Source organism: Cupressus sempervirens, chromosome 11 (assembly GCF_028749045.1).
Source record: "Cupressus sempervirens isolate cs-2001-9-10 chromosome 11, ASM2874904v1, whole genome shotgun sequence".
Classification (NCBI taxonomy): domain Eukaryota; kingdom Viridiplantae; phylum Streptophyta; class Pinopsida; order Cupressales; family Cupressaceae; genus Cupressus; species Cupressus sempervirens.
In genome coordinates, this window is record NC_143128.1 from 855,888,252 (window position 1) to 855,906,284 (window position 18,033).

The following is an 18,033-nucleotide window of genomic DNA, read 5'->3' on the forward strand; positions in this document are numbered from 1 at the left end:
GGTGAAGGTATCAGGTTGATAGGCTATACTGACGCAGATTGGGCAGAAAGTACAACAGACAAAAGGAGCACTTCAGGGTGTTGTTTCAGCTTGGGATCAGGAGTTGTATCTTGGTTCAGCAGGAAGCAGAAGTAGAATACATAGCAGCTAGCATGGTGACATGCGAAGCTATATGGCTTCGGAAGTTGTTAGTAGCCTTGTTTGGTTAGAAGGTTGAGACTACTGTGATACATTGTGACAATCAGAGTTGCATCAAGTTGTCTGAAAATCCAGTGTTTCATGATAGGTCTAAACATATAGATATCAGATATCACTTCATCAGAGATTATGTACAAAGGGGAGTTGTTCGACTACAATACATACCTACAGATGAGCAGGGAGCAGACATTCTGACGAAGGCTTTGGGAAAGGCCAAATTTATCTTCTTCAGAGATAAGATGGGTGTCATGCAGAACAACTTCCTCACTAAGAGGGAGTGTTAATTATTGTTAGTTGGACAGCTGTTATTTCTGACCCGAAAATAGCAGCACTATTTATGGGTAGCTTGGACAGCTATTCGTCCTTATCTATGAATAGCGGTTGTATTTATGGGTGGTTTGGACAGCTGTTTGTCCACTTGCCAAAAATTAGTAAATGGTTATTATTTACTAATTTTAGTGATTCCTTTTGGACACTTTGCAACCAATTCTATTATTGACTGTCGAGTTGTCTTAATCTCAACCGTTGGTTAGATTTAATCTCAGTCGTTGGTTTACCAACAGGAGTAGTATAGAAAAGGGTCATTGGGTCATTTGGATGGGAGGAGAAGCTTTGGTGAAGCAGTTTGCAGTGTTAGCAAACAGTCTTGTAGTGTTAGCAAGGGCACAAAGAAGAAGCTTTTGTGAAGCAATTTGCAGTGTTAGCAAACAGTCTTGCAGTGTTAGCAAGGGCACAGGAAGAAGCTTTTGTGAAGCAGTTTGCAGTGTTAGCAAACAGTCTTGCAGTGTTAGCAAGGGCGCAGTGTTAGCGTGGGGATAGCAGTGGGGAATATCAGCGGGAGAAATTAGGAGGTTGTCGGAGTTCTGCCAGTGAGAGGCAAGGAATTTTGTATCTCTTGATTTGCTGAAGTTTAATATAATTCCTCATCTGTAGAACTGATTTTCCCTTAGGGGTTTTTCCAGGGACAATTTGTCCGAAAATATTGTGTTGATTCTGTTGCGCATTTCTTTCCGTATTTTAAGTGAAGTTGCAGTTGTGTTATTTTTCGATATTAGCTGAGAATTTGTTTTCAGCAGTTTAATAATCATTTGTGATAGGAGATTAATAATCAGTGACTGCAATAGTTTGATTTTTCACAATATTCACATCGTGTATATATATCATATCTGCCCGTCTGATTGAGATTTGAAGAGGTTGTGGAAGTGAGAAGTGAGAAGTGAGAATATGGAAGAAGAGACCAATTTATGGATGGCCCAGAACAGGGAGGATGTTTGTTTCATCTCAAACGCACTCGAGGACACAATGCGAGTGTAGAAGTCATCTGAGGATTTCAGTGCGGACCGTGAAGCGGTGTTGAGCAATGTAGGTAATGTAACTTCAATTGGGAGTGCAATATTACCATGGTGTTCGGTTCAATTGATTCCCGGCATGGAAGCTGTGGAGGTGAGAATGGATATCAAGAAGATAATGTCTTCTGATAATGTGGCCACCGCGCTGCAATTCAGGTTAGATGATCATCTCGTCTTTCATCTATCGTTTGGCGGCGGCAAATATATAGGGCTCTCGGTGAAGGAGAGCCCGATTCAGATGCAAAAGTTGGAGACTGCCATGGAAGAGGCAGTCGATGGAATGAGTGTGAGTATGAGTATGAGTGTGAATGAGAGAATTACATTTAAGAATGGCATTAAGGAAAGCTGGTATAGCAAGATGCGTCCGCATGGGCCTCATGTTTTACTGCCTGAAATAATAGAGTATCTGGAGGACTACTACATTAGGCCCGGCGATGGTCGTCTGTGTGTGCGCCAAAAGGTTGGATTGTCTGGCAACATATTTGTGAACCTTGTCATACTCGTGGGATCGTGGTTGAAGACTCTCCGTGCATTCTGTGCCATCTGTAAAGGCCCCCTTCCGCCCTTCTCTCGCTTCTGGTGCTGCGACAAGGAACTCTGGTACATCTTAATATTCCCCTCTCCTTTACTCTATTATCTTTTTTGCTATGTCATCCTGGAATCGAGGGTAGCTCGAAATGTTCTTCGCACACAGACATACTACTCTAATGGTGTGTCTGAACAACAAAACCACCCATTAGTTTATATTAATCAAGATAAAACGATCACTAGGGTCCCAACACTGTCAATCAGTGTGACTGCATGATTTTTAGATCATGTTATGTAGATATCTCTTATATTGATGTTCTAAATTGTGTTATTTTTCACAGTTTTCCTATTATTGGTTTTCACAGTTTTCTATTATCATATTAATAATCTAAAACAGTGATGAAACAATCTTCACACACTGATCATTATTAACTCTAGAATCTCCTGTCTATACTTCTACAACATTTTGTTCAAATGGTGAAACTTGCAAGGGGATCTTAACCTTATCCAAATGATTCCAAATTACTGGAAATGAGCCAGTTGTTGCGTCTACCATTATCTAAATGGCATTTTTGGACCACCTTGCATTCTACAAGTTCTACATATAGCTCAGTAAACGTAGAAAAGACAAAAGGTTAGCTTTAAGCTCTTCACACACCTACTGAAATTCACAGAAATAATCAGCATATACATAGTCGTTTCCCCTACATACCATTACAAACTTAGCCTCTGATAGCTCTCTCTCACGATTTATATCTCTCCATTTTTCTTTCCACTGCTACTTCTTTGCCTTCAAATCTGTGTGTTATCCTTGCCTTCAATTCTCTATCTTATTTCCTTGTTTCTTCCGATTGTATATGCAGCTGTGTAGAGTATAATTACAGGCTCATTATCTTTGAATCTCTCATGTATTTTTGAAAGCTCAAACTTGGCACCTCTTTCTTTTCACCTCCCATTCCTTTTAAGTTTTTCATCTTTATTTTCGTCCTATTTAACATCTTTTAAACTCCTTTTTATGTGCTATTCTTTTGATGGAGGTCCTCCACAAAATATTTCTAACTACACAATAGGGTAGCATTACCACTGAACCTCCAGCAAACACGCTTTCAACAAGACTTTAGCTTTACGACTGAACCTTTAGCAAACACACTTTCAACAAGACTTTATTTGACTGCCGAAAATACCACCTTTCCAAAATAAGTTCATCAAATTGGTCTTTTAGAAGTGCATAATGGGATACCAAAAATAACTTTTGATTTAACTTCTAGCTCCAGCTCCACTTCATTTGAAAACTTATGAAGGTTTATATCATAATTTTGTAAAGTTTCCTTTCAAAATATTTTCTCCAGTCTTAATAAGACTTCATAATTTCAAAATGTCTCCAATTTAAAATCATATGGAATTTATAAAATTCTATAAATTAAAAATGTAGCTAACTTTTCAACATATTGATTTCTCTCACAATAGGAAGAGTAGAAACTAGCGCCAATTTTAAATAATGAGTTTTCTCGTGAAATTATCTTCACTCCTGAATATTGATGGAGAATTCAATTTCATAAATTTGATAAAGTCAATAGATTTATGCTATAGAAAAGTCTGAAACCACAAATCAAACCCAAACCTAGATCAATATTGTTAATAGACTGAATTGTTTTTAAGAGATAAGAATTGACTTAAAAAAAATGCTCCAGTATCATCAATATAGAAGCCTGAAAATGAACAGGAGAATACAAATAGTTGGAACCAAGTCTATGGTTCCTCTCAGTAGAACTCAACAATAGCTGTAGCCACAAACTACTGAATAAACCAAACCTTAGATCAAACCTAATAATGGACTATGATATTGCAACTCCGTAGTTAAAAATGTCAATTTTGATTGTTTCACACTTTTAGCCTAGGAATCAAGCCTTAGTGTGTGATGTTTAAGCCATCTTTAAGCGATGTCCAATTGGAGTACTACTTTGATAATAGACACTAGCTTTAACTCTTATGAACCTAACAGTAACTATGATACAAAGCTGCACCAATGAATGAATTTAAAAAGGTGCACCAATGAATGAATTTAATTTTTTTTGTAAGGTTATCTTCAGTTCTCGGGATGGGGGACTAAGTTTTTCCTCTATCAAAAATGTTTTTTCAATTTTGAAGAGGGGCTATATAACAATGGAGAAAATTAAAATGTGTAGAAAATTTTAAAATATTCATATGAAAACATAAACAAGCACGCTTAAGAATATTACAGAAATGCATCTCCTAAAAATCTAATAATTTTTTACCCTAAAAAATCTAATACTTCCATTTTGCTTACTAATTTAATAATTTTTTTGAAAATTGATGAATTAACCAAATGATCATACTTAGCCATTACATGGACAGAACCTAAATTTAAAATTATAGATTCTTCTGTGATGACAGAGCACAATGTTATGTGCAAGCTGAAAGCAAACAAAACTCACTACTTTTCTGGAAGCATTTCAATCAATCTAATTATGTTCTCAAAAGCATCTTTTGGTCACATATTGCCATTACTATGACCACAGGGGTGCTGAAGTAAATTTTCCTTCTCAGTTCAGTTAAAGATGAAAGTTAACGATGAAATCACATGATGTTATTTTTCCATTAGTTTTCGATATCATCTAAAAGATAAAATTTCTCTTGTCCCCAGCTTGTACAAGTTTGAAGAGTTAGGTTTTGGAGCATCCGTGCTACAAGAATTGAGAAATACGAAATTGATTGATTTGGAGCTCACCCTTGCTGCCGCTGCAATAAGATGTTCTACTCGAGATGTTTTCGAACCATTTCCATCTTTTTTATTAAAACAGAAGGAAGCGTGAAAACATGCTAGTTTCTTTGACAAGGACATTTCTGAAATCAATTCAAGGAAAAATTATCTCAACAAAGAAGTGCATGCAATGGACAACCAAAATTCGCACCTTTTACAAAAGCTACTAGATTCTGTTGGAATATTAATTGTGGTTGGTTGTTTCTCCCTGGAGCCAAATGCCCACCTACCTCTCTAACGGCTTGCAGAATGATCAAATGAATTTATTGCATGGTAGGTGAAAATTTTTGAATTTAGAAATGAGGGGGAAAACATTTTGCAAGTATAAAAAAAGGAATGATTAGATTCATTCAACCCAATTGAAGTAGAAGAAGTTGAAGAGCTCAGAAGTTGCAGAGAGCAGAGAAGGTGATCAGCAAATCAGTCATTGCAGAGATAGAAGGAATAATTGTCGTGCCTGCAGTTGCACATGGTTGTACCTGTCATTCTGTAAGTTCATAGTTCATAATGTATTGTTTCTTTCATCCTATTGAAGCAGTGATTGCTCCAAGCATTATTGTATGTAGCCATTAGAGCTGCAAGTTTGAAGTTTAAAGTTTGAAGTTTCATCAATTTAAAGTTTGAAGTTTTATCAGTTTAAAGTTTAGGGTTATTTTAGGGTTTTTTGGTTGAAGCCGAATGCTCCCAGATCTTGTATTAGTTTGATTCAAAGTTAAATGGAAAGCAAGCAGACATACTTGAATCTATTGCTCTTTTCTTGTTCATTGCATTTGTGAAGTTTATTGTTGAGTATTTCAAGCTTTGGATCTCTGGTTTTAATGGTGAAAATATTCATGTCATAAGTCTGCACTCGGTATTGTCTTTGGTAAATGTCATCTGCAGTTCAAACCGACCTCACTCAGTAACGTCTTTTACCGAGCTCCTCCCTGTAGTGGCTATTGACCTCACTCGGTGCTTCCTTCTACCGAGCTCCACCCTGCAGTGGTTACTGAGCTCACTCAGTATCCTTTGGCTACCGAGTTGTTTCCCCTTCATTTACCGAGCTCACTCGGTAAACTCTCTTGCCACTCAGTTTCTTAAGTTACCGAGAAAATTTTGGCACTCAGTAATAGTTGTTACCAAGCAGATTTTTAGGTTTAGGGTTGTTTTTTGTGATTGAAATTTTTAATATTTCTCACATGGTATCAGATCTTTGAGGCCCCACATCCATAGTGAGTTAGGGCATTTGTTTTTTGGGATATTTATCATGGCAGGAGATGCAGGAAAGATATGGCAGCAGCCACCATCCTTCAATGGACAAAATTATGATACATGGGCAAAGAAGATGAAGACCATAATGGTTGCAAATGATTTGTGAGAGTTTGTAGTTAATGGGTTCAGTGATGTGAAAGACCTAGCTCAGTATGCTGCTCTCACAAATGCACAGAAGACTCATTTGAAAGAGTCAAGGAGGAAAGATGCTAAGGCATTAAGTTTGATTGAGACATCTATGACAGAGACAGTATTCTCAAAAATTGCAGCAACAAATTATGCAAAGGAAGCATGGGATATCCTTGAAAAGAACTTCAAGGGGACTAATAAAGTCCGTACTGTAAAGCTACAGAACATAAGGAGGGAGTTTGAAAACCTTCAGATGAAGAAAAATGAATCAATTGCAGACTTCAGTTCAAGGACCTCCAATGTGATTAACCAACTGAAGTCAAATGGAGAAGACTATCAAGAGCAGAGGATAGTGGAAAAGATATTGAGGAGTTTGTAGACACCTAAATTTGATTACACCGCTTTGGTAATCCTATTTAGCTATCTCTAAAGGCATCATTAATTAAATTTTATTTAATTTAATCTTTTGCCATCCCCTAGGTGATTAATTTAATTAATCATCTATAGTCCTAATTGATAAATCAAATAACCTATCATTTATCAATTAAATCATATTCTTTTATCTAATTCCAAAATCTCCATTTATTAAATAAATCTATTTGATAAATAAAACCCTCAAATCTAATAACCCCTAACCTATCTCTAACCCTTCATTTAGCCTAATCCACCCCATCCACCCATACTAACTAAGCTTAGTCACTAACTCACCCACCCTCATGAATGCCATCCACTTGCATATCTCTAACAAGCCTAATCTACTCCTAAACCATCTCTAATCCCCCCCCAACTTTGTCACATTCCCTAAGCAAGCTTAAGACTTTCCTAAACCAAGCAAAGTCAACAATCTCAACTCCCTCCAAAATATTTCAACCACCAAGCATTCATTGCTCTTACAAAGGCCATAAAGACTCTTACAAGCCCATTCATTGCTCTTACAAGCCATTTATGAAAGGTTTTTATGAAGATATTATCCCTTGAGCCTCCTTTGTTGACTCATCCTTGCCCTTTCCTCCATCCACTCACCTTGTGACATGTGTCACTCCTTGGTTGGTGCTAAACAAGCACAATCCATGTGCTCCCCTTTGAGTGCATCCTAGCCCTCCTTAAGCTTTCATCTCTCCTTGCATCTTAACCCTCCACCCCTCAAGCCCTTAGCCTATAAATTGAATCCCCTCCCAAGCCATTTCAATCACAATCTTTAAGCTAAAGTTATAATGCTCTTTTGAAGACCAAATTTATACCAATCTTATACATCCACACCAAAAATCTCAAAAGTCTCCATTGAAGCTAGTTTGAAGCTTGAGCATACATCCCATAATTCTACTAAACTAATCCATTAGACTCATCCATACATCAAGAGAATAATCTCATTGAGAGAGCCATTCCATGGCTCATATTCTCATTTGAGTTTGTTTCCTCTTTGGTCTCTCTTATATGTTATAGTAATTTTGTTAGTTAAATGCTTTGTTCTTTTAATAGATTAGTGTTTTCTTGCTAACATATTTCTCATATACAAAATTTACCTCATAAATATGAAAATTTGGTCATGACCATAGAAGAGGCGAAAGACCTCATTGTTTTGACAATGGATGAGTTAATGGGTACACTTCAAACCCATGAGCATAGGATCAACAGATCCACATCTTCTTCTTCCCAAGAGCAAGCATTCAAGGCTCAGTCAAATCCAAGAGGAAAGGGGAGAGGAAGAAATGGCTTAGGAAGGAACTCCAGAGGTAAAGGCCGAGGTAATGGAGGACAAAAAAATGTTGTAGCAGAAAGCTTAGGAAGAGCAGATGGAGCAAGTAGCTCACAAAATACTTCAAGAGGAGGTAAGAAAAACTACAACTCAAATTAGAGTAATGTAGAATGTTACTACTATCATAAATATGGGCATTATGCAAGTGAATGCTAGAAGAAGCAAAATGATCAGTCACGACAAGTAAATGTGGTTGATGTGAATGTGGCAAGTGGAAACAATGTTGTTGCCTTCATCATGTGTAATGTTGGTGAAAAAGGAAGCCTTGAGGTTTGGTACCTCAATAGCAGATGTAGCAACCACATGAGTGGTAATGAAACCTTGTTTTCATTCTTTGACAAGAGTTTCAAATCAGAAATTAAGATGGGTAACAATGGAACCCTACCAGTTGTGGGTAAATGATCTATTATGGTCCGCACAAAGAAAGGTGAGAAAAAAAATACAAAAATGTGTATTTCACCCCTGGTATGAAGCACAATTTGATGAGCATTGGTTAGCTCATTCAAAATAGATACAAAGTGCTGATGGAGAATGACAAGTGTATCATTCAAGAAAAAGATGGGAGCAAAAGTTTACTTGCTGCAGTTTAAATGACCAAGAACAAAATGTTTCCCTTGAGGATAGAGACATGTTTCTCATCTCAAGTTGGTGCTGCACCTCCCACACAATTAGCTCTAAGGAGTGTGCTAGAAGACCCCTCATGGCTATGACACCTTAGGTATGGTCATCTAGGCTATGCTGGTTTAAATTTACTGTCAAATAAAAGAATGGTAGAAGGTTTTCCACAAATAGGAAATTCATGTGACAAGTGTGAGGCTTGTATTTTTGGTAAGCAACATAGGCTTCCCTTTAATTCTGAAAATTCTAGGAGAGCTAGATATCCATTAGAGTTAGTGCATGCTGACCTAGTCGGTCCTATGCAAGTTACTTCTATTGGGGAGAGTACTTATTTTATAACATTCATAGATGATTTCAGTTGTAGGACATGAGTGTATTTCTTAAAGAATAAATCTGAAGCATTTAAAAAATTTGCATAATTTAAAGCCCAGGCTGAAAGAGAATGTGGACACTATATTAAGGTCCTAAGATCAGATAGAGGAGGGGAGTATACCTCCAATTCTTTTGTAAATTTTTGCAGAAAATATGGTATAAAGAAAGAGCTCACAACTAGCTATACACCACAATAGAATGGAGTGGCTGAAAGAAAGAACATGACCATTGTTGAAATGGCAAAGAGCATGACGAAAGAGAAAGGTCTCCCAACTGAATTTTGGGGAGAGGTTGTGGCAACAACAGTTTACCTAATTAATAGGTGTCCTACAAAGGCAGTTCGTGATAGAATTCTAATAGAAGCATGGTCACGAAGAAGATGGATAGTTGAACACCTAAGGGTGTTTAGATGTGTTGCATATGCACATGTACCTAAAGAGCAAAGACAGAAATTAGATGACAAAGGTGTGAAGTGCATCTTCATAAGGTACAGCTTAGAATCAAAGGCGTATAGATTGTATGACCTATTGAACAATAAGATGACTCTTTCAAGAGATGTGAAATTTTTTGAAAATTAGTCTTGGTATGGTCAAACTGATGAGTCACCGAGCACTTCAAGTAAAGTGCCAATTATGAATGAAGAGGATGCTAATGAACAGCAAGAAGAAGGAGCAAATAGAAGAAAAGGAAAATAGCCTCAGTCATTACCGAGCTCCTCTAGGCATGACCGAGTGTCAGTGCCAAGTAGCAGCAATGAAAATTCTAATCCCACACTCTCCTCCCTGTTACCAAGAAAGACCAAGAGTCTTAGGGAGATATACCAAGATGAAAGGTATGAAGATTATGATGAAAGTGTTAATTTTGCATTATTTTCTCATAGTGATCCAATTTATTTTGAAGAAGCTATTAAGGAGAAGAAATGGTGTAAGGCCATGGATGAAGAAATAGATGCTATAGAAAGGAATGAGACATGGGAGCTAACTGATTTGCCTCCCAAGAAGCAAGTGATTAGAGTGAAATGGGTCTACAAGATCAAATGCAATGTTGAAGGCAAAATTGATAGACATAAGGCAAGGCTGGTAGTCAAGGGCTACAAATAGCAGTATGGTAGAGATTATGATAAGACCTATGCACCGGTTGCAAGAATGGAAATCGTGCGTGTTGTCATAGCAATTGTAGCTCAACACAAATGGAAGGTATTTCAAATGGATGTGAAGTCTGTCTTCCTAAATGGTATATTGAAAGAAGAAGTGTATGTGGAGCAGCCACCTGGTTATGAAGTTGCAGGTGAAGAGAATAAAGTATATAGGTTGAAAAGAGCTCTTTATGGGCTCAAGCAAGCTCCACAAGCATGGTACAGTAGGATTGACTCATATTTGATGAGCAATGGCTTTAGCAAAAGCAACGATGAGCCTACTCTATATATCAAGGTAGCAAATGGAAATGTTTTGATTGTTGTCTTGTATGTAGATGATTTAATTTTTACTAGAAATGACAAGGCTCTAATTGGTGAGTTCAAAAAGACCATGAAAAATGAATTTGAGATGATAGACCTAGGTCTCTTGAAATATTTTCTAGGCATAGAAGTAAAACAAATGCATGATGGTATTTTTATCTCTCAAGAAAAATATGCAAGACAGATGTTGGAGAGATTTAAAATGCAGAACAGTAAGGCAGCCTCCACATCAATAGCAGTAGGTCTAAAGTTGAGCAAAGAAGACTCTAGCAAGAGAGTGGATCCAACACTATACAAGAGTATGGTTGGAAGTCTAATGTATTTGACTGCAACTTGGCCAGACCTAATGCATGCAGTAAGTTTGATTTTCATATTTATGGAAACACCAAAGGATTCCCATTGACAAGCGAAAAAAAGGATCTTAAGGTATGTGAAAGGTACCAAGGGATTTAGAATTTTGTATACTGCAAATGATGAATTCAAATTGGTTGGTTACACTGATAGTGATTGGGTTGGAAGTATAGATGATAAGAAGAGCACTTCTGAATACATGTTTCATATGGGATTGGGTGCAATTTCATAGGCATCCAAGAAGCAACATATTGTTACTCAATCTACAACAGAGGCTGAATATATAGTAGCAAATGCAGTAGCATGTCAAGCTATTTGGCTAAGGAGGATCTTGATAGATTTGAATGAAAGGCAAGGAGATGGAACCAAAATTCATTGTGACAACATCTCATCAACTGCATTGTCTAAGAATCTAGTCTTCCATGGGAGAAACAAACATATAGAAATCAGATATCACTTCATCAGAGAGTTGGTGGAGAATAGAGATATCAAAATAGAATATTGCAAGTCTAAGCAGCAGCTAGTAGACATTTTTACCAAACCATTAGGCATTGGAAGTTTTGTACACCTAAGAGAGTGTCTTGGTGTAGTTGATTTGGATCAGTAGTGATCCTTGTTTGTTTGGCTCGGGATAAAGGGGGAGTGTTGGAATATTAATTGTGGTTGGTTGTTTCTCCTTAGAGCCAAATGCCCACCTACCTCCTTGACGGCTTGCAAAATGATCAAATGAATTTATTGCATGGTAGGTGAAAATTTTTGAATTCAGAAATGAGGGGGAAAACATTTTGCAAGTATAACAAAAGGAATGATTAGATTCATTCGACCTAGTTGAAGTGAACAAGTTGAAGAGCTCAGAAGTTGCAGAGAGCAGAGAAGGTGATCAACGGATCATCGTTGCAGAGATAGAAGGAATCATTGTCGTGCCTGTAGTTGCACATGGTTCTACCTGTCATTCTGTAAGTTCATAGTTCATAGTGTATTGTTTCTTTGGTCCTATTGAAGCAGTGATTGCTCCAGGCGTTATTGTATGTAGCCATTAGAGCTACAAGTTTGAAGTTTAAAGTTTGAAGTTTTATCAGTTTAAAGTTTAGGGTTATTTTAGGGTTTTCTGGTTGAAGCCGAATGCTCCCAGATCTTGTATTAGTTTGATTCAAAGTTAAATAGAAAGCAAGCAGGCATACTTGAATCTATTGCTCTTTTCTTGTTCATTGCATTTGTGAAGTTTATTGTTGAGTATTTCAAGCTTTGGATCTCTAGTTTTAATGGTGAAAATATTCATTTCATAAGTCTGCACTCGGTATTGTCTTTGGTAGAAGTCATTTGCAGTTCAAACTGACCTCACTCGGTAACGTCTTTTACCGAGCTCCTCTCTGTAGTGGCTACCGACCTCACTCGGTGCTTCCTTGTACCGAGCTCCACCTTGCAGTGGTTACCGAGCTCACTCAGTATCCTTTGGCTACCAAGTTGTTTGCCCTTCATTTACCGAGCTCACTCGATAAACTCTCTTGCCACTCGGTTTCTTAAGTTACTGAGAAAATTTTGGCACTCGGTAATAGTTGTTGCCGAGCAGATTTTTAGATTTAGGGTTGTTTTTTGTGATTGAAATTTTTAATATTTCTCACAGATTCAATTCCCCCAGTTTCAGAGATGTAGGAATATTCCAGTGAAATTGAATTAGCTGTAAAGCTTGGAATTTCATGGCTGCAAAAGGATTATAACGCTAACAGTGTCAATCAGACTGACTTATCTGAAGAAGATTATGCAGAAAAGATATGGCTTCCATATAAAGTCCTGAGATATGTGTTGTTTACAAATAGATTGTCCCTTCGTCTTGTTCAGGATGATGACAGGTTCAACTTGCCCGGATCTCTCTACCAGTTCGCAGTTTTATATAACTCAGAGAGTGAACTCAAGCGTGCAGAGCGTAGGAAAACTGAAGGATCTGTATTTGCCTTCCATGGAAGTTCTTTGTCAAATTGGTACTCCATTATAAGGTATGCACTACAAACTCCTATTCATATTTTATATTTTCGTGCCCACTGCCAGAGTTATCTTTTATGGTTTTAATTTATTCTTCAATCTCAGTTATTACTACTTTCATATCATGCGTACTGAGTTATCTTTCTTTTCTTGAAAATCCAGAAAGATATACAATAGAAAATACAATTACAAACATTTCCAATGATACTTTATTTTTCAAGTAGTTCTGATGAATCTGAACAGAGTCTGTGTTTGATCTTATATTTAAACTTTTAATGTTTATTGTTAATGTTTCACATCGATCAAGTATCATAGATTCATATTATAAATTAATTTTACAGTGATATATATTTCTCTTTTCATAACAGAACCCCTTTCCACCCCAAATCTACAATTTAACTTATTATACTTATATTTCAATGTAAAAGACAAAAGATTATAAATCAACTGATTATTATACCATCCTGACCTTTGAGATTGGTTTTTCAAATGTCTTTTGGATTGCCATAGACCATAAAACAACAGGGAAAAGCATGTGCTCAGAAATAGAATATAATGTTGACACATAATTGTTTTCAACATTCCAATATAAAAAGTCACCAACACATATTATGCAGAATTATTGATAATGCATATATTCAAATGGAAAATATGAAAACAAACAATCTGAACAGCCAGAATGATTTCTCGTAGGCGAAAACTCTAGCATTCAAATGGACACCTCTTCTTTCCTTACAAAGGTTGTCTGCAATAGTTCTCTCTTACGTGCGGGTAGGGGAGGCAATAGGGCTACTTTCTTGTTTATTCTCTTTTCTATGCAATAGTTCTCTCTCACATGCGAGGCAGGGGAGACAAGGAGCTCCCTTCTTGTCTAATTAGCTATACAATAGTGCTCTTTCTTTTTCGTGGATTTTTGTTTTGGTCTTTTATATTCTTATATTTATAAGTGAAATATGTTCATATGAAGAGTGAAGTTTCAAATGGACTGATCATTGGTCTATTGTATATCACCCATATTAAAATGTTCTCTAGATTTGTGGCTAATATGGACAGCATTGTCGTTTTGTCAGACTAAAATTGCTGTCTAAACTTTCTAGAGGAGAGGACTCTGAAACTGATTGTGTTCTTATGGCTGTGATAGTAGTCATTGATTCAATACCTACTTGCTGATGTTATATCCACAGTTGTTTATTAATGTCCAATTGCTATTGCTGATGATGACTACTCATAATTGAATCTCTATATATTATTTGGAAAAGCACACAATTAGAGGTGCAACTGCACAAGTATGAGCATAGTTTTGCATGACTATTGGTCTCACTTTTTTCTAGGCTGTTTTGGACTCCTCAATGAAAAGTATGTCCATGTGGCATCTAATTTGATGAGGTGACCCAAAAACCTCATTTATAAGTACGAAAGACTTAATAAAGTTAGCTGCTGTAAAAAATAAGATGATTTAACCATCTAGAATTTTGGAAAGTGTGAAGTTTGCCCAGCTACTAGATCATCACCTCTATAATATTACCATACATGCAATTTGAAAGAGAAAGGAGCAAAGAACACACGTTCACAAAGAAATATTTGTTTAGATTAAGGTTTATCTAATGCAACTTCAAATCTTCTCAGAGTATGTTTCTATGATTGAAATGCTTTCGATCTTTAAGGGTGCAGTCCAAGGGCTTGCTGAATTGTGGAATTTATTCTTGAAAAATGGAATGAGTGCTCTCACTAATTTCTTTTGTTTAATATATCAAATTCAATTACTAAATAAATGAAAAAATTGCTGATAGATTTAGAAATGGTTATATGATTGACAAGTTGCAAACAAAAACCTAAATTGATAGGAGCTGCTATTTTTAAGAAGAAGCTTCCATTTAATCCTGTAGTAAATTTTTGTTTTTGCTTCTTATGACCACCAGCTCCATAACCCCTCTAAGACAGCACCCTAATCTATTATATTTCTTTACATATTAAAGAAAAAAAGTTATTCATATATATCAGTTATTCCAAACAAAATATGTAACAACTTATTAATAAAATTCAAATACTAACTTAAATTAATTTCCAAACAAAATCTGCAAACTAACACCTCCATTTTGCAACTTCCTCAGTTATCCTCTCCTCATTTTTATCGTGTGCATGTTTTTCTCTCCTCATCTTTTTCACGACTATTATAAAACAGTTCCCTCGGTTCTTCTTTTCCATTGTTCCCTCCCTATCTTTGCTGGGCTTCATAATATGCTCTTAAATTTTCTGTTCAATGTGATTCTCTCCTCACTTTCCAGCTCCCACCTCTCTACTTTCCCTTGCCATCACTTGATATTTCATTTGCTGTTATTCAAATGCTAATTATAGGCTTTTTAACATTACCTTTCCCTCCTTTTCTATAAATTAGTAAATTTCTATTAAAAATAGGAATTGTTCATTAAAGAGACACCTTGAGAGTCTTTTAGGAATTCAAACATGATATGAGGTAGTTGTTCTATATTTTAGTTTCTTACTTTGAAGTCTTATGTTATATAAGTAATCTGAAAAATAAATTTTATATAATTTTTTATCAAAATCTTAAAATTACATAAAAAAATGTGCATCATGACTTTCTTAATCCTTTCTAAAAGATTATCTGAAAAATAGATTTTGTGTTTGTTTTGGAGTTCTCTTTATGGTTCCCTTCATTAATTTGGTAAAATAAAATTGTCATCCCAAAAACTTTTCCTCCTATCCTGGGTCCCATAAATTCAGAATAATACTAGTATAATACTATAATGTATTCCCACAAATTTATTTCTCTTAATATTTTATTGAAAACTTAACATCACATTATAATTGGTGTGTATAATGACTTCTCTACTCCCTTCTTAAAAGGTTATTTGAAACGCCGACTTTATTGTTTCTTTTGAGGTTTCTTTTGTCATCTGATTTTCCTAATGTTAACTAAAATAAAATTGTTCTACTATCCGCTGCTGTCCCCTTCCCAGAAACTCAGAATAACACTGGTATATTATTATAATATCTTCTTTGTTTCCTTCCAAACTATTTTTTCAACTTGAATAAAATTTCAAAAATTGAAAATACAAATTTATTTCTCTTAAACTATAAAGAACTAGACTATAAACTCTTTTTCACACTTTGTGACATACCTTTTAATACTGTCCTTGCAAAAGGATTTGTTCTGTTGTGAATTTTTTCCTAATGGTTAAAACTATTATGAATTTTACAAGAATGATCAACTCCATGAATTCCAGGAATAAGAAGATGTTAAATATTTTCAAGATTTTGCGTGCCAGATTTACTTTTCTCAAAAGTTTGTAATCTTTTTTATGTTTTCCAATTCAGTTTGAGAAGTGTTACGAGTATATAGGTATTGAAAAACTATAGATATGCCACTGTAAGAAAGATAAATCTCGGTTATGTTTTTTTTATCTTCCCATGCATAAAACAATTGATGTTTATGATGTTAAATTTTACAGAAATGGACTGAAGTGCTTGAGCGGGACAAATTACATGTCAACAGGAAGGATATATGGAGAAGGCATCTACTTCTCAACTGAGATGGAACATTCATTGGCTTTCTCTTCTTCTTCAGAATGGAACGTGCATGGGAAAAGAAGAGAGTATTTTGTGGTAGCTCTCTGTGAAATCTTCTCAGGGCAGAATTATGTTGTAGCAAATAGGCGTGACTTCTTGGTAGTTCCTCCTCAAAATGAAAATGATGTTGTTATACGCTACTTGCTGGTATTCAATAATAAAAACAAAAGATCTGAATCTAAGAAGACAATAGCAACAGGCCACATACTATCATGAGATATCAATTTGTATGAACGTTACGAGAAATTGAGATTTAAAGATTGTGAAGAGGTGATCGATGGAGGACTGGCTGGAGAACTTCTAAAAGTGGCAAGATGTTTCTAGTGGGAACTAGATAAATGGTTTTTTTGGTATATCATTTTTGGTTGATGAACACTGGATCCAACCAGCAGACCAATATGAATTGTTTAATAACAGAAGCCCGGTTGGAACTGACTATTCAGATTCTTCGAAGAAATTATTTTTTGGGAGGTTCAATCAGTTTTATCTGCAAGTTAATATGCATTTTTTTTCCCTTTTCCCAACCATTCAATGGGAAGAGAGATTTATCAAATTTATAAACGTATAGTGGGTCTTATAACTTTTAATTACAGAATTCAATAAGGGAAAAAAAATCTTAAGTACTGTCATATTTGTTGAATTCCTTGTGTCTTCACAACTTTTTACTTTTTGGTTTTATTAATTTTTTAAAATCTGATTTGTGTCTTCCCTCTACAGTTCTCATGACTTCTTTTATTATCACCAACATACTTAAATAATTTTCTTTTCTTTTCTTATTTCTTTCTTTTTCACAAGATTTTTTTTTGGTCCTCTTATATGATAACCTGTGCTATTGATTGAGACATCACACAAATCTTGTTGCTTTTTATCCTTGATGTTGATAAGCCCACTGGATGATATGATTGGTTGATGATGTGGAATGGCGTATTTAATGTTTAAACTGTGACCACTATATGTACTTGCTGACATGACGCATATAACAGTGTGCTGATCTTAAAACACACCTATTTCCGGTCACTTGAAATAAGAATTATGAACCAATCTTATTAGTCCATGTCTTTAACGTAGGAGACTATAGTTTTGGAATGCTGTTTCCTATAAGTTTATTCATTGAAAAGTGTGCAAAATGTTTGATATCCTATGGTTTGAACAATACTTTTATTAAACTAAAATTTACCCTCTTAATTCCTGTTTTCTCATTGGTTCTCTCCATTTCAGCTGGTGATTTTTTTATTTATGTTACAAGAAATTGTCATAATTTTCACACCATATTGGAGGCTTCAACATGTCTTCTGCATGTATCTGCTACTAGACAAGTAAAAGAGAAGACACATGTCTTGCTATATGTTTTAGCCTCGAAGTGACTCTTGCATGTGTTATTAGATAAATGGAGGAGAAGACAAATGTCTCAAATATTTTTCCATTGATCTTTCTAACGTATTTAGCTACCTTCCTCAGAATTGTTTGTGTATATGCAGTCCAAAAGGAGTAGTTGAAACGGTCATAGTCTTCTTTTTAGCAACACATTGTGGTAAGTCTACCACAAGTATGATGATTGTTTTTTTTAATTGCATTTCATTTAATATAAACAAGTTTATTTTTATTTCTAACTATAACAAAGCTTGGACTGCAATTACTACTGCAAAATTTGATGACATTTACATGCTTATTTGTG

At 35.6% G+C, this 18,033-nt stretch overlaps 1 protein-coding gene across 1 annotated transcript; it reads left to right on the forward strand.

Annotated features, from left to right (window-relative positions):
* Positions 1–1,626: 1,626 nt before the first annotated feature.
* Positions 1,627–16,982, forward strand: LOC149532222 (uncharacterized). The gene is made up of 3 exons (XM_089808447.1): positions 1,627–2,147; positions 12,455–12,784; positions 16,241–16,982. Exons 1-3 carry the CDS (start codon positions 1,627–1,629, stop codon positions 16,572–16,574), a joined length of 1,185 nt encoding a protein of 394 aa, XP_089664573.1. The 3' UTR covers positions 16,575–16,982.
* Positions 16,983–18,033: the final 1,051 nt, after the last annotated feature.

What these genes read in the sequence shown, in the direction of transcription:
- LOC149532222 (XM_089808447.1), top strand. Translation starts at nt 1,627, where the DNA reads ATGGAAGCTGTGGAGGTGAGAATGGATATCAAGAAGATAATGTCTTCT. An exon ending in TGCTGCGACAAGGAACTCTG is followed by an intron (nt 2,148 to 12,454) that starts GTACATCTTAAT and finishes GGAATATTCCAG; the next exon opens with TGAAATTGAATTAGCTGTAA. An exon ending in AATTGGTACTCCATTATAAG is followed by an intron (nt 12,785 to 16,240) that starts GTATGCACTACA and finishes TAAATTTTACAG; the next exon opens with AAATGGACTGAAGTGCTTGA.